Here is a 25,481-nt window from a genome sequence, read left to right as displayed (position 1 = left end):
CTAATCAGTCACCTTGAAATATTTTACAGTGCTTACTCCTATGTTTTTCAAAACAGTATGTCATCAGTTCAAGCTTAAATTTGAATTTTCCTATTTTCCATAGTTAGTATATTTCAAATAAATCCTGATTACAGTAAAATTTTTTACAAAAATGTAAACAGCTATGTATGGGAGTAGTTCGAATCTTGGTATTGCACCAAGCTCTTCCCTCTATTAACCGCATGGTCCTAGATTGGGGAGATGTCTCATGAAGGGGTTTTACTTTTGGTCCATTGGAAGTCAACTGACCACATTAATGGGGGGTACAACGGCAGTCAATCGACCACACTAACTGCTAGGTTTAGGTCATGTTTTTTTTGAAATTCCAATCCACCGGGTGTGCCAGTGATACATAGTAAAATATTCACATATATATCTAGCTCAGAATCCAGATGCATATATAAATCTACTTAAGAAGTTTAGATGCAAAGAGACACCACTTGTTGGGTGCATCTCTTTATCCCTTGAATCAGTCTTCAGATGTATGCATGTGTGTATTATGGTTGAGAGGAGAGGGCAGTTGTGTATTGTTGTATCTAGAATCCATAATGAAAATAATTAACATAGTGGGTTGACTTTTGATATGATAGTGGTTAGTGCATTTAATGAAATTTAATGACACGTGGTAGGTGGTAGATGAATTGTCAGTGGTGGTAGAGTGTGTCAGCATTTAATGCAATGGGTCGCTACGTTAATAGCATAGTGACTGCTATGTTATTATAGTAGCGACTTGCAGACTCGCTTCATTAAGCTTAACAAAGGGACACATAGGCATGCAGTTTTGTTGGCTGGTTTTTGGGCATTTCCTTGATTTGTGGAGTTTTTGTTCATGATTTTTTATGTGTGGGGGGTGCTAACCTACCTATTCTACCTACTCGATGCAAAAAACAACTTTATAAGGATAAATGGGGTGTTTTGCAAAAAGTGGTAGTTTTCTCCTTCCATACCATTTTGAAAATCACTCATAGCATCATTTCTTAGTGCTTTTTATGACATTTGGCTTTGACATCTTCCTAGACCTTCTAAATCTTGTTCATGATTCCTATGCGCACTTCGTCCTTGTCCTTCTAAGATAAGCACCTTTACTTCTTGGGAAATGTTGAATCATTGATTGGACCCTTGTATCTTGTCACAACAAGGACATCAATCTTTTTTTTCTTCATATGTGTCTCCTTTTCATTATCGAATAAATTAGCAACACTGTTGTAGCTCACACAAGTCGACAGTTAGATGCACATGACTTTCAGATGTAGCGCCCATTCTTCAATCAATTAACCTATTGTGGTTGTTTCTCCTTAATGGGTGTTCCCCATCATAAATAACTATAATTTCCAACCCCCACTCTATTTGATGCCGAAACCACAGTATACATTCTGGTCTTGTGTGGTATCCATGTTCCAAACTATAATTGCAATCTCTATCGATGCCACTGTTCTATCCCCATGCATTGCATTGTTGATTCCAATTACCCCTTGGCTCCAGCTATTTCTTTACTGGTTTCAAATATTGTGTTGCTGAATTTGAGCTACATTCTACGATGCAACCAGATCAATAACCACTTGATTTGCTCTAGTTGCTAGGGTTTAATATGCCTACTACATTGATTAATTTTGACATTTGGGTTATACCAATAAACTTTGGATGGTTCTTATGACAAAATTTCCATCCTAGTTTGGTGGTTGACTTGGCAACTCCCTAGCTCTTTAGTGTTTCATCCAATATCTTCTCCATTTCACTTACTTTCTTCTTGGATTTCTTTTTGTCCTTCTTCAAAATTTTTAATTCTTTCTTAGTTGACTTATGCTTTCTTTGTCTTCTCTTCTTTTCAAACTTACCTTCCTCCTCATTCGAAACACTACCACATGTATCACTATTAGATTTTGCATCCTCATTAGATTCTTCCTTTGACTCTTTTGTATCAGAGTCTGATTCACTATCTAAATTATAATTATCTATTTTAGATCATCTCTTGAATTGCCCACATCTCCTTTCAGCTTTTTTGGAAGCATCAATCAATTCAGTAAGCTCATTTGCACCCAAAATTTCTAGTTCACTTATGACATTGCGAATTTCCCTTCTGATTCCCTTACAAAAATCTTCAATAACAAGCGTTTCGATTGTCAATCTTCCTATCAGATCCAACCATGCTTTGGATTTATGTAATTTTTGTGTGTAATCCTCAACAAGTAACTTCTTTTGTCTTAACTCCCTTTAATTTCTTCTGAATATCATTTGGTGTTTTTCCATTACCAAAATGGTGTGAATGCTCTTCTTAGAGTGTTATAGTCTCTAAATGAGCAACACCATAAGAGCTAAACTAGTAACTAGTAAATGTACATGCAAATTGTTACAGCTTATTCGTGTCCCCAAATTGTTTGGAAGCCACTTGCTTGCCAGAGAGTTTCAAATTGCATGACATGACTGTTTGGATTGTCTTTTTTGCAACCCTTGAACTCTGCAAACTTGCACGTACATTGGGATCCATCAAATGGTGGTATAGGAGGCACAAGTGTCATAGATGGCACTAGATTCTGTGTTGGAATGGGTGGCATAAGTGGCACTGGATCCTAAGGTGATATTGATTTTTGTGGTGGTACTAATAACTTGTATGGCTCTCTGTTTCTCACTCTCCCTCTTCCATTCTGCTTTCGTTGAGAGCACTCTCAACTGGTATCAGATCTAGCTGAACATGCGTGAATGCTTGGAAGCTCAGCAGCTTTGTGGGAGGAAGGAGAAGCTTTGTGGGAAGCTTTGTGGGTGACTTTACTTGCATCCGAGTTCACAGAGACCTTGAAGGAACCTTTGGAAACATCACTTTGGTTTTGTGAAGTGATTTTGAGAGCCTGTTAAGTGTTTTCAAAGAAAAAGTCGTGGTGGTTGGCTCATCTAAAATTGACATTGTTGTTGTTGTGCATGCCTTTGCAAAAATTCCATGAATGTAGTTGGTGTTCCTACCCTTGCTTGAGGGATTGAAACCTCGAACCTAGGGCTACTATGTGTGCTACTATATTGCTCATCCTTATCAAATTCTTTTGTGGTATCTTTGGATATGGTCTACAATCCTTCCTATTATTGCATGATCTTGTTCCCAATCCTCAAATCCTAGGGTTGGATTCAGTAGTCCATCCCTTCTTGCTTAAAGTGGATCATATTGTAGCCGCCAATCGGTTCACCATTGGGCCAAAGCTGCAGTTTTGAGTAGTGCCACAAAGTTTGGGTCCCAGTGTAATTTATCTCCAAATCTAGCCATATCATTAACATCCTAAGCTGCCATTTGGACTCAATCCTCAACCACTGTGGTCGTGTTGGCTTCCAGTCTGACATCTGGTATATGTCCAGAAGCATGCACATTGTGGTTCTAATTCTATTGGAGCCAAAGTTGTAATATGATATAAGAGGATACACATCCTTGGTCATCCATATCGTCTGACATGTAGACACCTGACTTTCGCTTTCTATACCACCAACTTTGTCAAGATCCACTTCCCATAGGCTAGATCCAAAATGATGCCATAACTATCTTGTTCTAGATCCCAATAAGATTTGTCTATTACTCAGAGCTTGAACTTTGAGTACTCGCAGTGCATTCATTAGTAATTTCAACAATAGATGTTATTAGCCAATTGGAAAATAAATCACCATATGTCCATGGAAAGGAATTTTTGCTTAAGTGTGGAATCCATTAACTACATCATACCAAAATAAATCTTCTACAAATACCCATCATTTGTGATGTAGAGGTTCATCGTCATACATGTCTTTGATCTTGAAGTTAACAGAGTATTCAAACATTAGGAGAGACCTCCCTTGGTCCCCACTAGGCTACAGAAAATGACAGCTTTCCTAACTTTTCCGTTCAAAACTCTCACTTCTTCACTCTTTCCTCTTCTACTACTCCACTAACAAAGCTCTAAGTTAAGCTTGAAGCCTTGTGAAATGGGTAGATAATGAAAGAAGACAAGTGCAATGCAAAACCATACATCCATTCCCCGTAGTGGCACAAAAAATGTGTGGTCTTGACAGTGACTCATGTGTGGGGATGTTGAAGAGATGCTAATGGAGCCTCCAATCCAAGCTACTCCTTGTGAGAGCAATGCAAGGCATGAGCCGTTTGCATGTATCACTCAAGCGGCCTTTGGATTGTTGCAATGTGTTTCCATGAGAGAAAGAGGGAAGGGGGAGAGGGGAGAAAAGAGGGGAGAAGGGAGGGAGAGGGAGAAGGGAAGAGGAGAGTGGAGGGGGATGGAGTGGCAAACACAAGGGCACTACGATAGAAACAAGGGAACACCCAAAACACTCTTGGAAGAGAAGAGGGAGCTTGTATTGAGATATGGTGCCATGAGTACATAATTAGAGGCTAAGGTATGTGCTAAGGAAAGAATCAAAGTAGCCACCCTAGGATGTGGACTACATGATGTGGAGATGTGGATTGAGGATATCCACAAGGAGAGATGTGGATAAGAGGATCTCGCATGGTTTGACTATTCTAAAGGCACTGACTATATAAAAGGCCTATCATGTATTGTTGAGAACATACATTGCAAGAGATATATATTTTCTATCTCCCTCTCATGTCTTATTTAGTGTGCTTTAAGCCTCCTTAGGTCTTCCACTGATCTTGTGTGCACTAGGCTTAGTGGCGATCATATATTGGATCTTTCACATGGTATCAGAGCATAGGTTGCCCACAAGCCTAGGTCGTTTAGAGTGAATGGTTATCCTATTGTTTGAGAGAGAGAGCTCGAAGCTCTACCTACACCCATCTTTGAGAGATTTTGAGTAGAAAGAGAGGTCCAAAGACCCCGTCTCTTGCGACACAGCCTTTGCAGACAGTCGTCTAAAGCTCCTCGAATGCCCTTCTTTACAGCATCAATTGCACCCTCTAGCTTTAGATTGTTCGATTTGGGGGAAATAGTCAAAATATGGTTAACCTTTGACCATTCCAGAGGTTTGACCAGTCAAAAATATATTCTATATCTGTTTTAGCTGGTTGCACTAATAGATCTCTATTTGACTAAGTATTGACTCCAAAATGGACTCCACAAATGTCATGGTACTTGTCATTTATGGTGATGATGTTTACATTGTCTATGTTTGAGTGCCATTTGCAAAGGGATAGTTATCATTTTGAAGATAGGTGACTTGTGTTAATAGATACTGGTTGTAAGAGTATAGACACTGCCCTTGAATGATATATCAAGTGGTAAGACCTACTCAATATCATGTCTTTAGAAGGTGAAGGAGTTGCCCAAAGGTACTTACTTGTTCATAAGTGACGTATATAGAAAATCATCACTTTTTATTGGGTGCTCTACCCTGACCTTGATGTCTAAAAAGATTGTATTAAGTGATGAGCTTAGCTATGACATGATCAAGATGATATGTTGTGGTACCAAGATAAAACTTGGGCACTTCAAGAAAATTATGGAGAAGAAGAAGTTCACCATCCTGAAAAAAAGGGAAGTACAATGGATAGTTCAATATGAAAAGGTCCTTGCTATCGTAGCATTGGGACTTGGTGACTCATACATTCATCACAAAGATGGGTGTGAGACTTCACATGAAGTTTGGGTACAACTTGAAAAGGTATTTGGTGCACAAGTTTTACTGAAAAGTCTTCTAGATGAAGAGTATAGCAACACTTTTACATCCAACTTGGTGGATATTGAAGCTTCTCTTTTGGAAGAGGAGAGAAATGGCTCCTACTACAACTCTAAGGAAAATGAAGCATATTTGGTTGAAGAGAGAACTCCATCAGCAAAAGAAGCATCCAATTTTGTAGTAGAAGACAAGGACTTTGCCTTTTGACCAACTTGTCTTTGAATTTTTGTTTATCATCACTTGGTCAAATTTTGAGGTTCTCTGCTTGGAGCAGTACTCTAAAAAGAATGCTGTGTTTTGTCTTTTGTAAATCACCTCTGGTCACCATATGATGTAGGCCATGTGATATGTGTGTTTTTGTCTATCCCATTTTTGTGAACCTTGACCCTTGGGCACCTTTGCTAGCATGAGATCTTAGACATAGATTTATCCTTGACCACCATGAGATGGCCATGTGGACCACCATGAGATGGCATGAGAAACTATGAGACTAGATGTATCATTGACATTGCAGGAGGCAAACCCATGAGGGGAGGTATGTTGGGATAAGTGTGATCAAGGGCTTGCTCTATGGTGCATGTATGCATCTAGGGGAGTCACATGTGTGTGTGTGTGTGTTGTAGAAGCACATCTAGTGCTATGATGTGTCTAGTGTGTGACCTAAGTGATGATGTAAGCCAAAGGCCCCCACATGGGAGGTTCCTTTGATTTAGTCCAGTCCCACTGACTCCCCACTGATGTAGAGGCTGATTGCCACTGATGTAGGGAAGGTGCCTATGATCTAGGCCACCCTCTTCCCATTTCTATAAGAGAGAGACACCTATCTCACAATCAAGAGAACACTCATTTCTATATCTCATGTGTTCTCACTCCTTGGCATCTCTTTTATCCCACTCACCTCTTCAAAGGGTGGTTCAAGAACCCAAGATCACATCCTCCACGAATTGTTCTCCCAAAGGCACCATGGATCCTTTCCAAGGTAGAGGGGGCAAGGGTTAAGGTAGATATTGCATCTTTTCGAACACCCATGGGACACATGTGTTGCCTAAGGGGAGCCCTTACAAGGGACAATAAACTTAGTGGCCTCAAGTCCCATGATTGGCACAAGGTCTTACAGGCATTCTACATGTTAGCTTGAAAGAAGAGTAGAGATAAGATTTTGATGCTTTCGTGTAATTAACTTATATGATTGTGACACATTGTCACAACTCCTTTGTTGCTTGGGCATTTTATCCTCCCAATTACAATGAGAGGAGGATGCTTGTTAGAAGATGTTAGAACCACTATCTACAAGATCAATGGCATTGTCAGGTATGCTTATTATCATATCACCTTCATTATATTTCATACAATTTTAAATGATGGGTATAAAATATTGAATCTTACAAGTGCATGTGGAATAGGTGGATCTCACAAAAAGAGATCTCTGTATTAACCATTGAGAGGGCTAAGGTGGACTCCATTGAAGCTGTGTGCCTACTTGAGAAGCACTTTTCCTCAAGCATTATGACCACTTGCTTGCACACATAGTTGATGAGGTCACCATTGGAGGAACCGTTCATAGTCGTTGGATGCTTTTACTTGAACAGTTTATGAAAACCTTGAAGGGATTTGTAAGGTAAAGAGCTAGACCCAAAGCAAGCATGGTAGAGGGATGGCTTGTGCAAGAGTCATTAGTATACATCACAGAGTTTCTTGCATCCATGGATCCCAATATGCCACATGCTTGGAACATCAAGGACGATGATTGTGTCATTGTGGAGGTTCCCCAAGGTAAAGGGGTTGAAAGAAAGATGAGCGAAGAGCAAAGAGAGAAATTCAATAAGTTTTGTGTCCTCAATAGTCTCGAGATGGAAAGATGGGTGGAGAGGTATGAAGAGGCCAAAGCAAAAAGAATAAATGAGAGGGCAAGATTTAGAGTTATGCATGGGCGGAGGGTGCCATATCCACCGGACCTTGCTCTTCTCCCCAGACACATGTCCCATGATTGGCTACAAGAAGCTCTTTGTGAAGCTGAACATGATGGAGAGGACGCAATCGCCAATCGAGAGCAAGAGCTTGTAGTCAGATGTATGCCACATGTAAGGTTTTAACCTTTCTCAGGGTCACCCTAGGTGGAAGCACGTTTGGAGGCAGAGGAGGTGGTGAGGGTGGCTATCTCCTCATTGAAACTGCATCCTAGATGAGCACCTGGCCAGACCCATCACCTACCATTATGGCCTTCTTGGATCGGGTCCGCCACAGATGTTGAGGGATCTTAGGGCCTTGTGGTAGGTGACCTTTATCTTTCCTTGCTAGTTTCCTCATTGCCTTACCTAGTGCTTTTGCTTGCATCCTTGTGATGACTTTTAAGGGTAGTGCGGCCATCTGGCCTTGTTTGATACTAAGCAAGTTAAGGCTGGTGCTCTTAGGATGGGTGACTGGGGTTGTCGGTCTTCTCAAGGGACAATAGATGCTCGATTCCACACCCTGCACACAAGGGTGTGGGGCTGGAGCGGCGGGGGTATGATACCTATAGAGGTATTCCTTCAAGAAATGCGTCCCCTAGCACTTGAAGCATGACACTGGAAGGTTCGAAGTACCTCTATAGGGGCATTCACTTGTCATGTGGGGACCCTAGCAGGTAGCTCTCCTTGATAGGGGTCAGTATATACCAACCCCTATACCGACAGATATATCAAAGACCATATCGATGACTATTTTGATGTCTACACCGATGCCTTCCCAACCATGATCTTCATGCCCACGCTCGCGAAGCATCGAAAGACAGTGTCGAAAAGAGTCCCATGTCTTGTAGTGTTTTGAACTATTAATTGCACTCTCATTAGACTATAACAAAATGTTGTTCCAACCATGGGATGATTTTAAACCTACCCAATGGCATGGTAGGAAGAAAGAGGACCCCTTAATGCAGATTATATGAATAATTTTGGGACTCCAATGATTAATGCAAATGCATTTTCTTTGGTTTAATTAGGAGTAGTTATAGCCACCTCCAAGAACCAACACGGTGGTTGCACCAAGCCAACAACAACACAATGGTTGTGAATCTAGATTAGAGTAGAAAAGCTATGTGTAGATGACAAGTGGCCAGTTACAGGTAGATGACAGGTGGCAAGCTATGGGTAGATGATAGGACGGAAAGTTTGATGAACAATGATGTAGCATAAAGACTATGCAAAGGAGGGCAAAACTACTCATGTAGTGACATGTGCCAAGGTCTGGGTGTTCAAAACATCAAGTTTTTGATAGATTGTGTCTCATTATTATGCTACTAAGGCAATCATTACACCGAAATTTTTTTTGGTGAGAGTGTGAGTCTACCCAAAATTCAAAATATCACCCACTAGTGTGTTTGACTCACATCATGGCCGCAAACTAGCACTTTGACCCTTTTTGCATTGTTCTTGTTTTTTATGCATCGTACATCAATGTGCATGGGTATGCATGTGGGTTTCCATAGTGTGCTTCTATTTTGTATTAGTGTGGTGGTGTAGGGTTGATCACTGCTTGTAGATGCTTGGTTTTTCAAGCCCCTTGCTACTTCTACTAACATGCATGTCTACTAGTCACTTGTGTTATACTGTTGTAGCTTATGTTTTCTTCCATGTTGGTTTGCTTTGTTATGGGTGTTAAATTTTATTTTTGGCTTGAGTCTTTATGTCGATGTCGACTTGGTCAATGCCAATGTGAGAAGGTAGAATAGGAGTAGGTAATAATCAGCCCAAACATTGAGAAGGTAGATTGTGAATAGGAATCGGTAACAATCAGCCCAAACATTAAGAAGAAAGATTAAGAAATATCTCTTTTACACACACACACACACACACTCTCTCTCTCTCTCTCTCTCTCTCTCTAAAACACAGACACAAACTCTCTCATAAAGCACTTAGAAATTTACAAACTACTCAAAAAAACACTCTCAATCATTGCATCATACACACAATAAAGATCAATAAGCACATGGAGCTTTAGGACACAATATCTCCATCTCTAGGAATCAAAATTGAGTTTTGTAGAATTCAGAGAAAGATCTCTTCTCTCTATAAGAAGGATGATGCTTTCAAGCAACCCATTTTGATTTTGTACTACTTAAACACATGATCCACTTGCTTTGTTCGTGGTGGCTGTAATTTAGATGAAACATTGTATCAATATGACTGGATCACGTGGTAGACAAATCCCCTTTACACTTTGGTGACCATGATCATTGAAACCCTCCTTGTCATGCTTTTGCATCTACATTTTATGCTTTCTTGCATGAGAAGCTTGATATAGAAACTATGAACTGCATAGCTCTCAAGATTTCATCAAGTCAATGGACTTTGAGGAAGCCAGTAGCAACACTCTCATCATTGATGAGCATTTGGACAATTCTACAGCTCTTCCCCCGCTTTTCCCTGCATCTACATTAGGTTGTATCTCCATTGCACCTCCATACCTTTGTCGATCGTTTTTCACCATCTACCCATTCGTGTCCATGCTCAATGCCCAATCATGATGGTTAAGTACCCCAAGTTCTCTGACTTCCCTGAAGAGGATGCCAATGTACACGTAGTGTTGTTTGAAAGTGCATGGCAGGCCAATGTTCCAGTGGTGCAATAGATGAAAGGTATCAAAATGGCAACTTCCTAGCTTTGCTCCGTAGTAGCAAAGCTATGATTTGGGATGTGTAGTATACCATTATCCCATTCCAAGTCTTTGATACCCTTAAAGTAGCCTTTTTGCTTTGCTACTATGAGTAGAGAAGACTACCATTCACATCCTTGCAAAGCTTGGATGCATGGACCAAGGAGATCTCACCTTGGATGACTATGTCACCAAGTTCCACACCCATGCTAGTTGCCTACCACAAGCACAATGCCCTACCCTAGAATTGTTGAATTCATACTTCGTGCATGGGCTGAATTGTAAGCTGAAACAAACGGTTGCCTCTTTAGACATGGCTGCATTGAATAAAAGCTAATCGACACCAAGCATCAACCATCAACTCAATGAGCTGACCACAGCTCCAGTACAAACTACAATGATAGTAGTAGGGAAGAAAGAGCCCGTGAATGTCGTGAATGTAGAAGATTGCTCAAGAAAATCAAGACATCATCCATATGATGTGGTCTCGCTAAACCCCACTTACTTGAAGATGGTGCTAAAGCCTCTTCATGGCTACGTCATAGTGTCTAGTGTTCCAAATGCCATAACAACAGCCACAAAGTAGGCAAATATGGCCTCAACTAATTATGGTGCACCATATGCCAGATCACAACTCATACCATTGATAATTGTAGGTACAATGCCCATAGATCACCACCCTACTAGGCGATTCCTCCTCAGGCCATGGTAGCCCCAGTTCAACCTTAGTTCAGCCAGTGGAAATGGATGTAGAGCCCGCCACTAATAATAGACCTTATCACCCTCGCCAAAGACCACTCTTCCAAGCCAGATCATTTGTTACTATTACGAAATGCTTGGTCATTGAAAGAGAGAGTGCTAGATGTTCAAGAAACATTCGGTAGAAAGAGCCACGTTGCATGCCTATATTTTTGTGGCTATGCCTGCAGAGTGCCTACGATGCCCCAAATTCACATTGATGTGCAAATCATTGAGCTCGATGATCCAGTAGCTCCAACCGTTGACATTGGCACCACCACCAATGTGGTGAAAAGAGTGTTGAGAGTTCACGCTCAACATCATGTGATCATGTGTGCATAGCACCATCACATGATCATATGTGCATAGCACTAACCCAATAGAGTGCTATAAAGGAAAGGGTGAGATGCCCTAACCCTAACCCTAAATGGGTTTGTATATATTCTACATTTTCAACTAAATCTATTGTATAGTTAGTCATTTGTGGTGTGCTCTCTAGCTGTGTCCTCTCTCCTCATCTCCACTCTTCTCCTCTCCCCTCTTCATATTTTGTCATGGTATCAAAGCTCCCTTACCTTCCGACGAGGCATTGCCATCTGTATACGAGAGTATGAGAGAGTGTGATAGTTTGAGAGATTGAGAGGTTTCTATCTTTCATTCCATTGATGAAAGATTTTTCTTCATTGAGAGAAAATCTCCATCTGTATTTTCATTTCATTTCTTGAGTTCTTTGTGAGAAAGAGAGAGATTTCTTCATTCCATTTCAAGAATTTGAGAAATTATTCTCCAAGTGAGAGAGAGATCATTGAGAGATTTCATTAAGTGTGTGAGAGATCTCCGTGAGTCTTTGAGTGAGAGAGAGGGAGAGATCTCTGTGCTTGGACTAGCTGTAGGTCCTTCAGCAATTAGTTGTAGATAGGCCTCCATCAAAGTTGAAGTGACCTCCAATGAGCCGCCTACTACAAGCAAAGCAGCAATGAGCCACCTACTACAAGTAAAGCAGCAACGAGAGCAAAGGCACACCTTCAAGAAGCGGCTCTCCATCTGCTTGAATAGCTCCTACGTCCATGCAAGCCCATCAACCACTCAGATAGTGGCTCCTCCATGCCCTGCTATTGAAGCTTCTCTAGTCCAAGAGGTCGTTTGGCTCTATCTCGAACATCCAATAGAAGGCATGTTGCTTCGAATTGATTGTGAAGGACGTTGTAGAGGCTCCAAACGCAAGACAACCAACCTTGCTCCAAATCCAGCCTTCGCTTCTCCAGCTACAGCTCAACAACAAGGATAGCAGCGACACAACCACTGCAAGTAGCCAGCTGCCTCTCCATGACTAGACCTCCTTGATCTCCAGCCTCACGCTCTGAGGAGCTCCCTACTATACCATACCAGCGACCTCACAGCATAGAGAATGCTCACCGTCAACTACGGGTATGCTGAGGCAACTCCAACGAAGGCTCGACATGCCAACGAATCTGCTCCAAGCTCCAACAAAGCTCACAGCGCACTAACAAGCACTCCGGCTCCATCAGCCCACAATGCCTATAGGCTCCAAGCTCACACCAGCGCTCCAATAGCTTTGACGCCTCTAGCATCCACGCAATGACTCCAACTCTCCATCAATGCCTGAGGCCAGCACCAATGATAGCATGGGTTGCTACGACTCTAGTCTTTGCTGAACGTGATGCCACAAAGACTCCTACAATGGCTTGCTCATGGGCAGACATCACTGACGCAACAAGCTTCTGTCGACAGCCACCCGCGCAGTGCCATCTCTTGCTCAAACGAGCAACTGGACTCCAAAATAGCTTCAGAGGTAGACGGAATCTCCCAAGATTTCAGTCTCTATGCTCGTAACACGTGGCATAATATTAGCCCAACCCTATCCTAAGGTCAACCTTATCCCAAGGTCACCACAACCACTACAAGGCTTTGTCACAATCTTGACATGTGACAGTCCTATCTGCCTCTCAGACATTGACACGTGGAACTGCTTGGAGAGATAAGCCACATCACCTGTGCCATGTTATCAAGTTCAGTCATTAGCTTGTGCCATATCATCACTGACTAACACATGGCAACCGGCTACCACCTCGCCTTATCCACATGCCACATCATTAGTGACCCTGCACTCTACCACATCATCATTGCCAGCTTAATTGCCATGTCAACTTGCCACATCACCATCGATTGACACATGGCACCGACCTACCTCTGCCCCTGCCTTTGCCTCTACTAATGCTGATGTCGATTTTGTCGATGTTGATGGTAGATGATGCTAGCTACAGTACCAGAAAAGCATGCCATGTTAGCTCAACCGCAACAAATGCCACTATCTATAAAATGGCACAAGAGATATGGTCATGTCAACTTCAAGTACTTGTTAGATCTCAGGAATCAAAATATGGCAATTGGGATTCCAAAGCTACAATTTCTTGGAAAAGTTTGCAAAGCATGCTATTTCAACAAACAAAAGCAAGCCAACTTTGGTAGAAGTACCTCTCGTGCATGAGGTATTCTCGATTTGATACAAAAAGATGTATGGGGCTATGCCCAGACCCGCAGCATCAATGGTTCACTTTACTACTTGTCTTTCATTGACGACTAATGTAGATATTGTTGGGTCTACTTTCTGAAAGAGAAATCTAAAGTGTTTTCTAGATTTTAGAAATTCAAAGACATGGTAGAAACCAAACAGGTAGAAAGATCAAAGTCATGAGATGAGATAGAGGAGGTGAATACATGTCTTCAGCATTTGCAGAAGTCACGACGTTCGAAGATAATTCACTTCTGCAGATACTCCTCAGCAGAATGCAAGATACTCCTCAGCAGATACTCCTCTGCAGATACTCCTCTGCAGATACTCCTCAGCAGAATGCAAGAGCTGAAAGAAAGAATGGGACTTTAGTAGAGATAGTGCTAGAGCAATGCTTAGTGAGAAGCATCTTTTGAATTAGTATTGGGCAGAAGCAATAGCCATGGCAAACTACTTGCTTAATCGGCTTCCTATCGAATTGATACAAGGTATGACACCTTATGAAGCATTCACTGGACATAAGCCACACATTGGGCATCTCTGCATCTTTGGTTGCATATCATATGCCCACATACATGATGATCATCATCGCAGGAAATTGGATGCAAAGTCATGCAAATGCATCATGGTTGGCTACAGTGAAGAAAGTCAAGCATACAAGTTGCATGATCCCATCAACCACAAGGTCATTATCTCCAGAGATGTAATCTTTGATGAGGAATTAGAATGGAAAACCTCAAACACACATGAGATAGAAGCATCGACTTCACAATCATCTACAAAAGATGTTGTTGAAGAAGAGTAAGAATTGCTTGAAACACCCCAAGTAGAGCCACAACAGCTCAAATGGTTTATAAGGAAAGCAAACCTCCAGCCAGATTGACATATGCTCAGAAAGGCAAAGCAATTCAGGTTGAAACCACCAACTATGCTCTTATGACTACCATCATGGCTACAGAAGAGTAGTATACTTCAAAGATGCAGTAGACAAGCCAGAATGGCAAACTACTATGAATGAAGAAGTGGATGCTTTGTATAAGAATAATACTTTAGAATTATGTAACCTTCCACCAAGAAAGAAGGCCATAGCAAAAAAATGGATATATAAAGTGAAGTACAACCCAGATGGAAGTATTCAAAGACACAAAGCCAGACTAGTTGCAAAAGGATTTGCACAGTAATATGGTCAAGATTATGATGAGACTTATGCTCTAGTAGCAAAGATGGATTCCATACGGTTCTTGATATCACTAGCGACACTTAGCAGATGGAATGTATATTAGCTCGATGTCAAGAATGCATTTCTCAATGGTTATCTAGAAGAGGAAGTCTACATGCAACAACCAGCAGGTTATGTTGAACCAGGAAGGAGAACAAGGTTTGCCATCTCAAGAAAAGTCTCTACAGATTAAAGCAAGCACCCAAAAGTTGGTACAATAGAATCGACAAGTATTTTGCTGATCTGGGATACATGAAATTCAATGCAGATCATACTCTCTACTACAAAGTTCAAGGGGAAGACATTACTATTGCACTTTTGTATGTAGATGATTTGATTGTGACTAGAAGCAAGGATAGCTTCATTTGAAAACTAAAACAAGACATATCTGCAGAGTTCAACATGAAAGATCTTGGACTTATGCACTATTATCTTGGAATTGAGTTCTGGAGAGATTCAGATAGCACATTCATGAGTCAGCTCAAGTATGTTGACAGTCTCCTGAAGAAGTTTCATATGGCAGATTGCAAGATTGCAGCCACTCCCATGGAACAGAGTTTGAAACTTCCTAAATATTCAAAAAAGCTTACAATCAATGATAGGTACTACAGGCAACTCATTGGATCTCTTATATATCTAACTATCACTCGGCTAGATATTTGTTATGCAATAAGCTCACTAGCATAGTTTATGGCAAATCCAAAACAGTCTCATTGGAATGCTGCCAAAAGAGTCTTGAGATACATCAGAGGTATAAGACAGTTTGGAATAGAATACAAAGGAAGTCATCCATGGTTACATGGGATACTATGTCAGTGACTATGCCGGAGATCATGAGACCAGGAGATCGACACAAGGATATGCATTTTTCCTTGGTCAAGGCGCTATATCATGATTGTTAAACAAACACCCAACTGTTTCTTTGTCTTTGACTGAAGCAGAATATAGGGCACTCACTATAGGTGCATGTGAGGCTATATGGCTCAGAAGACTATTGTCAGAAACAGATTACTTTGATGAGTCAAAGCCAACAACAATATACTGTGATAATCAATCGGCTCAAGCATTGGCCAAGAGTCCAGTATATCACTCTAGAACAAAGCACATTGACGTCAAAGAGCATTTCATCAAAGAAAGAGTGTTACTTGGTGACATCGCACTGTAGCATTGTGATAGCAAAGAAAATGTTGCAGACATCTTTACCAAACCACTCGGTAAAGAGTTTTTTGAGAAACACCGACTAGCTCTTGGTTTGATGCAGAGGAAGGACATTCCCATTAAAGGGTCGTGATGGAATGTAATGTTCAGTCCTTCTTCGATTCCCCATAATCAACATCTTGAGGGAAGGCCTGCTTCATGATGTTGATCTTGAGGGAAGGTGTTGAGAGTTCACGCTCAACATCATGTGATCATGTGTGCATAGCACCATCACGTGATCATATGTGCATAGCACTAACCCAATAGAGTGCTATAAAGGAAAGGGTTAGATGCCCTAACCCTAACCCTAAATGGGTTTGTAAATATTCTACATTTTCAACTAAATCTAGTATACAGTTAGTCATTTGTGGTGTGCTCTCTAGCTGTGCCCTCTCTCCTCATCTCCACTCTTCTCCTCTCCCCTCTTCATATTTTGTCAAAGGGTGATAAAGATTCCATTGGGACCTATGTTGCCATTTGGCTGACCAGACAAGAAGATTAAGGAGCCAATCAATTGGCAAGAATAGGTAGATATTAGGGACACAATTATGGAGTGGGTGCAGGACTTGCAACCTCCAGTTGGCCAAAGCCTAGTGTGAAAGACTCGATGGAAAAAGTTCCTAAAGTAAAGACCAGCCTCCCCCCGATTGGGTTGAGTGGGCCATAGAGAAATCCCCAATAAGGGTGAGCAAGCATTGTCTGAAGTTAAATTCGACATTTGGAGAAGGTTGAAGGACCTATAAATCTATATGTCTATGAATCAGCTATTGGATCTGGTGCCAACCTTTCACTAGAAGATTTGTCAACAACTCAGTGTTTAGACCATTTTGTTGGTACTTGTTCTGTGTCGCATATCGTCCGGAACCAGTTTCATGGTTTGTGCCACCTAGCCTAAATTGCTAAGGTCACAACTAGAACCATTAATTTACAATGAGAATGTGGTAGCTCTTATAGTGACACTGAAGAGCAATTTTGAGCATGTCGATCGATGGCAATTCTGGTGTCAACATGACATGTATTGACGACTGGGATTCTTCGGAAGGGTCCTAGCACCATTTGTAGTAAGGATGGTGGATCAACAATGTGTACAACCGATGGGACTCCTTTGTAGTGTTCCGATCATAGTGGCAAACCTAACATTTGTGGTCGCTGCTTGCCATAGTTGTCCTTCGTATGGAAGATATTAGTAGTGCCTACAAAATATTGCTTGGTACTCAATGGCTGCAATGACAAGCACATGTAAAGCAAGATTTGCATTATGATCAGATCATGATCCGATAGAGCCAGAAGAAGGTGAAGTTATCCATGAAAGCCCGCATGTGGATTTATACACCTATCCACCCATAGGTAGCTGAAGGAGTAAACATGCCAGAAGGACTTCATGACGTTGAAGAGGAGAAATTCCTTCAAAACATCCGTGATGTTGTGACTCTCTTCTAGGCGGACGTAGCCACGTCCTTGACAAGTACCATTTCTCTCATGAAAGATCACCACTAGATGATGATTTGCTGGTTGAGGATGATCCCAACCATTCACCTGAAGCAATGGATGATATTCTGGAACATATCCTATAGCATGTTTAGTTCGAATCACTCAAGAATGAGTGATAGAAGATGCCTTGATGGACATGAACCTTGGCACAAAGAATGATGGTCTGTGTTAGCACCAGACTTAGTCTAGAGTTTTGCATAGAACTGAAGGAACTCCTTAGCACATTTGTCAATGTCTTCACATGGAGTTACATGGATATGAAGGGGATAGACCCCAGTTTTACTAGAATAGAATAATCTTGAAGGATGATGCAAAGCCCCTCCAGCAACAATGTTACTGGATGAACCCAAGTTATGCCAAGTGGGTGAAGGGGAGATCGATAAACTCTTGTAGGTGGGTTTCATCTACCCAATTGATCATGCAACCTGGATCTCCCCAATATTAATCATCCGAAAAAGAAAACAAGCTGCGAGTGTGTGTCGATTACCACAAGCTCAATGCCATAACTATGATCGATCCTTTCCCACTCCCTTTTATGGATTCCATGTTGGAAATTGTTTCTAGCCACAAGATGTATTCATTACTTGATGGTTTCAGCAGACACAATAAGGGTTTAGATGGCTGAGTAAGGTCTTCGCATCCAACATCATGAAACCCGATCATTTTATGCAGCGGGTGTTGTTATTTCTTGAGTGATAGATAGATGATCAATATCATTTGCCCTCTCACAAATCCACATGTCCTTGGTTTAATGTGTTTACCAGCCTCAAAACTATAGTAAGGCCCTCTTCAGTTGCCTTACGTGATCCTTTAATGGGTCGACAAGCTCTGAAACGATGCAAAGGAACATGCCATGATGTGTAGTTGGAAGTTCCTCCTCTCTCCCATGGGGATACCATGTTTTGAAGTCTAAAGGGGAAAGGTGTGAAGGAGGAGCATCTTCTAAGTCATTAGGGGAACATTGTAAAGGCACTACCTCACAAGCCTTATTGACAGATTCTCCTTCAGTCGACATCTTTTGAGTCATTATTTGGGTTCTTAGCCTTGGCTATGCCATAGATTGATGCAATATCTTTTTTATATCACTCTTGTTCTCCCCTTTTAAGGAATCTGACTCTCCTTAGGCCTTGTGGATTCATAGTTTTTCAACTGTTCTCTTGGGGGTGCCAAAGTGTTAACTAGTTTGACCACCCTTACTGGGTAGGCATTCTAGTAAACCAGTAGATCTGATCATCGGAGTTACCCAACCTAGACCTACCTTTGATGGAGCCTTTATGGTGTAGTCAAGAGGGCAACCACTATTCGACAAGGAACAATTTTAGGTCCATTTCCTACTAAAAGAGGAGCTAGGATATCTTGGGTTTAGTTCAACAAATTTTTTTACAAGATATATACTAGATATCTAGTAGATACACTGTCACTACCCCATCTTAGGAACATTTACTTTTTGTAAATGAGATCCAATAAAAGCTCATTAAAAGCATTCAATGCAATGGAAAAATCTTAATTAGAAAGAAAGCAAAGGCTGATTTGTTGGAAGTGCCTAATGTATATTGCAAAGAACTAGTTTGGTAAATTCTATTTGATTTGAAAGTAATAAACACCGTAATGCACACAAGCACTTGAAATTAAAGTTATTGAAATAGAGACGAGTGCTCGATTTGACCCCATAAGACAAGTATACTTTGTTTCAACATTGTATGCTCATATCATGAAGGAAAAATGGAGAAAGCCTACATTAAAGAGGTCAAATTGCACATTAAATTATGGTACAAAGACAAAACAAAGGCATACTGCAAGTTACAAAATTTAACAACCAAAATAAAGTTCTCTAGTCGGGATATTATCTTTAAAGAAATACAAAAGAACTGTGAATGTGATGATCACAATTCACCAGATGAGATGTGTTTGAAGGAAAATTCCAGAAAGTAAATTGAATGGTTGTAGCATATACAAAATGTAATTAAGCAAAAATGGGAAGCAATGGATGAGATGTATAAGGAATACACAACAACAAGACTAATTCTAGGCTAGCAAGAGTTTGGGACATTACAGTCATTAAGCTCTCCTTTGGGCCACACAGCCTGATATGTCCACTAACTCTTTATCAATTTGAACATATAACATTAACACTTTTGTACTTTAATATGCATAAGAAAAACTAAACATAGGTTTACTTACACCATTGAAAACATAAGAATCGGATATAAGACCACTTAATGCATCATATTTATTTTGATCACAAGGGTGTCTTTGTTCTAGATTGCATTGAAATTCATGTAGTGACTAAGAAAGTAGATCATGTGCATTATAGGTAGAGTCTCGATAAACCCTTACCAAAAGCCACAGATGTGGATCAACATTCATTTTTTCCATTGTGGGAGAAGTCAATGGTATCCAACATTGCAGTGTGAGTAAAGGAAAAGCGAAATGCATTTAGTATCACCTCATGAGATCATGCCTTTCTAGTACGTTTGTTCAAGATGGCATTAATCATAAACTATATCAAAAGGTGAGCATCTTAGTAAGGCCAAAGTGTAGAATGAAGATTGTGGTGTAAAGGGCTAGGCTTGATTTGCTTCCCCAAAAATTGTATATCTTTTCAAAAGGATCCCACTTGATAGATGGAGCATGATCTTTCACTTGTTCCTTGTCTAATTTAAAGTAAAGGCATTAGGCTAGTGGTGTAGTGGGTAAGGCTTCATGTGCTTTCCCAAAAAATGTATATCTAAGGATCCCACTTGATAGATGGGTACATTCACAACTAGCTATTTTTCACGTTCCTTGGGTAATTCAAGTGGACAAAGAGAAAAAACATGGGCTAGAGACCATATTTTGATGCTTCACACCTTCCTAGGTTTTTGGAATTGAGAAATGAAATAGATGTGAGGCACATGTTTGCAATGCTTCTGCATTTGAGGTTGGAGCTTAGAAGATTTTAAAAAGATCATCATGGGGGATTGTAGGATCATCGTGTGGTTGATAACTACACCAAAGTTCTATTTGCAGATTTTATCCATCGAAAATAGTTTCTATCGTTGCCTTTTGTTACTAATTAAAGCATCTAATAGGATACCTTGTGCAACATAGCTCTCTCTTTTTTCCTTCTTGGTGAAGTGTGTTTACAAAAGGAATTTTCTAAAAATAAATAATGTTGCCAATTTACTCTGCACTGAAAGATTAGTCTTTTAATCCCATATTGACTACCATCTAAGCTTATGTTATTTCTTGATGAATCAATGCACAACTGCACAACCTTATCAATACATCTCTTTGTAACACCTCTAGGATTTCCGTAGCTAATATATTTATGTTTACTAAAACTTGAACTTTTGAATCTAGAACCAAAATTTAAAGATCAAGAAATTTAGTTTTTCCTAAAAATACTAGGTTTCTATATTTCTTGGGCCGAAGCATTGGATAATTTGGTATACCCATATATATTATTTTTCTAGCATTTGTAGCGATGATATTAGGCTTTTTAAGAGTAGATTCTAAATTATGTGACTTCTCTTAAGTGATATGCACTCTAAGCCTTTTCGAAGTGAGAGTTTCCATTCAAGAAATATGGGCCCTACCCAGCTTAAGCATGTAGTTACTATACATGCCATATATACTCATTGCTAAATAAGAAAACACAGATAAAGCTACAAAACTGAAGTAAAAGAGGAAGAAATAGAATCTCAAGGATTTTTAAGGGATTTAGATTACAGTGATTTAAATCAATTAATTCAATTTCTTTAAGTTAAAATCATCAAATTCTATTTTTGTTTACCATGTGATATAGTAGTACTTGTATATGGAATTCCATGTAGTGAAGTGGTATATTCTTGGTTGACTAGTTACCATTATATGTTTTCTAGAATAGTAGGTATTTTTAAATTGGCTTGCTTGGTTTAAAAGGTACTTTTTAAATAAGAACGTTTTCAAAAATTCCTACAAATAAATAGATAGTGTCATGTGTATCAAAGGATCCCAAGCCTAAAAAGGCTAATAAAAATCTTCTTACAAGGCTAGTGAAAAAAGGTTTTAGGAAGTTTACTCAAATTTGTAAACATTAATTGAGTCGTCATATCATTTGGTGTGTATTGGAAAGTCCATTGAGACAATTATTCTTATGCTATATGGTGGAAGTGTATGATGCATCATCTTATAGAGAGTGACATGTGGCCTCTATTTGAGCTTTTCTGGAAGTCAAATATGCAATTGAAAGCTAAAACAGGTAGATAGTTTGAAGTATTGTTCTGTGTAACAAAAAGTATGCTTTTCTTCATGATTTTATTTTTAAAAATTGATTAAATTTATTTAAATAAGTGTTTTAAATCAAACGATTTAAATCTCTTGAAAATTGTTGTCGCCCAAATGCATTACAAGGCAAGATTTTGACGAGATGGTACACAAATGATTAAAGCTATAGTTATTAGCTATGTCTTGTGATTGAGTCACCATGATAGGGTTATATGGCCAATTTTAGCACCATTCCAAGGCAAGGGTTATAATGTAAGGCAAGAGAACCAAATTAAAAATACGACAATTACTAAAAAATATGTGTGCATTAAATGAGAGGGTTTTCTTTTAAAAATGACATACTTAACAAACAAAAACCATACATACATCAAGGGTCTATTAATCCACTTTGCGAAACAAGGAGAGACTTTTTCTAAAACAATAATTAATTTTCTAGATGGCTTCCAAGAAGGCTCCACCAATGTGAAGGTGATTGTGTGACCATGATGCTTTCCATGATGGCCACAAAGTTGTTTATTTATATTATTGCATAGTTTAAATCGAGTCCAACTTGCATGGGGTAGGGTTGGTGAGCTCTTCCTTTAGACAGTTTGTGCTCGCAAATCCCTCTATTTTTGAGAAAAGCAGCTAGCATGGCCATATGCAATTAGGGATCCATTGTGAGGAGTTATCAATGTTAGTTTAGTTCACATGGATGCTACTATAGAATAGTAGTCATCGGTAGAACCATTAGGTCTATAACGTTACGTCATTGGGATGATGGCATTGGTAGGAGTCAAGTTGATTGCCCTATTAGGTTGTAGCCAGTTCACAACCAGTTGCATGCCAATAGATTGAGCCTATAATATACTTTACAAGAGAATGGAGGTTTGGAGGGCCAATTTTTGCACCTCTATTGGCAGCCATAATAATAGTCTGCATACATTCTAAGGAAAAACCTTGGACTCCTTCAGCCACCTAGGTGCAGGAGGAGTTGGGCAAAGTGCCCAGCCAATAGCAGGCCTCCATCCCTCCTTTGCAACCCTGTAACCCTCTCTCTGCAACCCTCCAACCCTCCCTTTGCAACCTTCCCTATGTAGGCGTGTGGCTCGACCCTCCTTCGAGTGGTGCTCAAACAAGGAGGGCATTCCCTTTGCATAGAAATAGGTCCTTTGTGAGGGTGAAGACCTCGTTGAAGACTCCGTGTGACCAAACTTGAAAACCTCTATATTGCCATGAACATCTTGTGCCGCCATGTACTCTTAGGCATCATTGAAAGGTCGCACATTCCGTCTCCATTTTGTCAGCCCTTCTAGTTCTTGTGGCTTCGATGCTACGGACCTTATTCCCACGTACAGCTGTAGTGAGATCTGATTCGAGCTTTGACTTGCTGCATAGGGAGATGTAGAGGAGAGAGCTTTGCCTGCATGGGGACCTGCTCTTTGACGTTCTTTTACGTCGAGATGAGCTGTAATCAGATCAACGGCCGTGATTCAGCTTCACTTGCATGGGGAGATGTAGAGCTAAGAGGCCTACTGATCAGACTTGCATGGGGAGATGTAAAGGCCTTCGTGATTTCTCCGTCTCAGCAGCCTCCGTCTCCGCCTTCACACCCACGCTGCCAGCTTTGCGCCTCGCCAATTGCTCTCTTTGATGGCCACTGGTTTTATCTATACAAGTTTTGCTATGTTGTTCGCTTCCTCCGTTACTAGGAACAGCAAAATCTGATCTCTTTTGCCCTGTACCATGAGGAACACCCTCAAGAACACCCTCAAGAAAGCTGGATTCCGCATCCCCCATGCGTGGATCCCCGGCCACACCTTCAAGGGCAAGAAACTCTTCAAGAGGCTCAACAACATCAAGCTCACGCTGCTCTCTGGCTTTGTCACCATCCTCGTGCTGCGGGGCACCATTAGTCTGAGCAGCCTAAGAATGCCCCGGCAAAACATCAGCGAGCTCTGGCACGACCTGGCTTCCGGAGAAGCTACTACAATGTTGTTGGGGCTGATCAACAACGGGCCGCATAAGCCATACACCTTAGGGCCCAAGATCTCAGACTGGGATCAGCAGCGCCAGGCTTGGCTGGAGGAGAATCCCGAGCTGGGTAGCACGATGAACGGCAAGCCTAGGATCTTGCTAGTCACGGGGTCCCAGCCCAAGGCATGCGCCAATCCCGTCGGAGACCACTATTTGCTGAAGTCCATCAAGAACAAGATCGACTACTGCCGCCTTCACGACATCGGAATTTTCTACAGCGCAGCCCATCTCGACCCTAAAATGGACAGCTACTGGGCCAAGCAACCGTTGCTGCGCCAACTCATGGTTGCCCATCCGGAAGTGGAATGGTTCTGGTGGATGGACGGCGATGCAATGTTCACCGACATGGTCTTTGAGCTACCTCTGGACAAGTACAAGGACTATAACTTCATTCTTCACGGGTGGGAGGAAGCGATTTACAGGGACAAAAAGTGGATTGGACTGAACGCGGGGGTCTTTCTGCTGCGCAATTGCCAGTGGTCCCTGGACATGCTCGACGCATGGGTACCGATGGCACCGAAAGGAAAGCTGAGGGAGGAAGGAGGGAAAGTGCTCACGGAGGCCTTGCCGGGGAGACCAGCTGGTTTCCCAGCGGACGATCAGTGTGCACTCGTCTATCTTCTCATCACGGAGAGAGAGACGTGGGGGAGCAAGGTTTATCTGGAGCACTCCTATTACCTTCACGGATTCTGGGGCAAACTGGTGGACAAATTCGAAGAGATGGTAGAGAAGAATCATCCGGGCTACGGCGATGACAGATGGCCGTTTGTGACGCACTTTGTGGGATGCAAAGCATGCGAAGGCAGCTATGGCAATTACCGGGTGGAGCGATGCTTGGAGCAGATGGAACGCGCTTTTAACTTTGGGGACAACCAGATCCTGCAGATGTATGGTTTTCAGCATGGGAGGTTGGATACCGCAAAGGTCAACAGAATAAGGAACGACACGTCTCACCCTCTGGACTTCGACCATGACGAGCTGAATCTTCTCCACCCTTCTTTAAACCGCTCTCAGCATGCCACCCTCAGTCTCTGATGGGCTTGGATGTTCTTGGTAGTCCGGGCGCAAGAAAGCTGCTCTCTGATGAACAACATATATGGAAAATCCCCACTTTATTGATGCTAAATGCTCTAACAGCTGCACTAGCCTTTGTGAAGTGATGCGACTCCTGCAACTCCTGCGCCCTTCCGCAGCTCAACGGCTCTATCTGTTGAGATTGCGCATCAGCTTTCCTGCCAAGCAAAATATTTGTTTCTGCGTTCTTCCTGTAAGTCCCCTTTTTGGATTCGTAAGGGTCAACAAAATTTATGGTGTCTGCGAAGTCCCCTTTGCTAAGTCCCCTTTTTGGATTCGTAGTATCAACAAAATTTGTGGTGTGCGCTTCGTGTGAGATTCTAAACATGTGTACGTAGTTTTATATTAGAAACATTGCAATTGGCTCTCATAATTTTGTGTTATACTAGCTGATTGCTAGTGATGGATACTATTTCGTTTCACTCGTAGAAACTTACATTCAAATAAACAAGATGAATGCTCTATGAGCATTCATAAGGCCTGCAGGATATGGAGAGAGAGAGAGAGAGAGAGAGAGAGAGAGAGAGAGAGAGAGAAAATTATGTCGAAGTTAGATTGGACTTAGTAGTGAAGGAAGAATTTTTTGGAAATCAAAATTTGTAATTTCACTTTTGAAACCAGTCTCAGCACTAAGGCTACCTTTCAGGCATTCCAAAAACGATACTCTTCCTGGAAGATCAAATGCTTGACGTGAAC

The 25,481-nt window shown here is 41.1% G+C and overlaps 1 protein-coding gene across 1 annotated transcript; it reads left to right on the top strand.

Moving 5' to 3' along the window:
* The first annotated feature begins 23,420 nt into the window (after positions 1–23,420).
* LOC147891538 (putative xyloglucan 6-xylosyltransferase 5) lies at positions 23,421–24,746 on the top strand. Its single transcript, XM_087387984.1, has one exon. It carries the CDS (start codon positions 23,421–23,423, stop codon positions 24,744–24,746), a length of 1,326 nt encoding a protein of 441 aa, XP_087244110.1.
* The last annotated feature ends 735 nt before the right edge of the window (positions 24,747–25,481 follow it).

This window comes from Dipteris shenzhenensis, chromosome 17, assembly GCF_047967505.1.
Source record: "Dipteris shenzhenensis isolate YYH24624 ecotype China chromosome 17, Dip_SZ_1.0, whole genome shotgun sequence".
Classification (NCBI taxonomy): Eukaryota; Viridiplantae; Streptophyta; class Polypodiopsida; order Gleicheniales; family Dipteridaceae; genus Dipteris; species Dipteris shenzhenensis.
The sequence above is the reverse complement of the archived record's forward strand: the minus strand, read 5'-3'. Positions and strand labels throughout refer to the sequence as shown.

Excerpts from the sequence above, each read along its gene's own strand:
- LOC147891538 (XM_087387984.1), top strand. The coding sequence starts at position 23,421 with ATGAGGAACACCCTCAAGAACACCCTCAAGAAAGCTGGATTCCGCATC.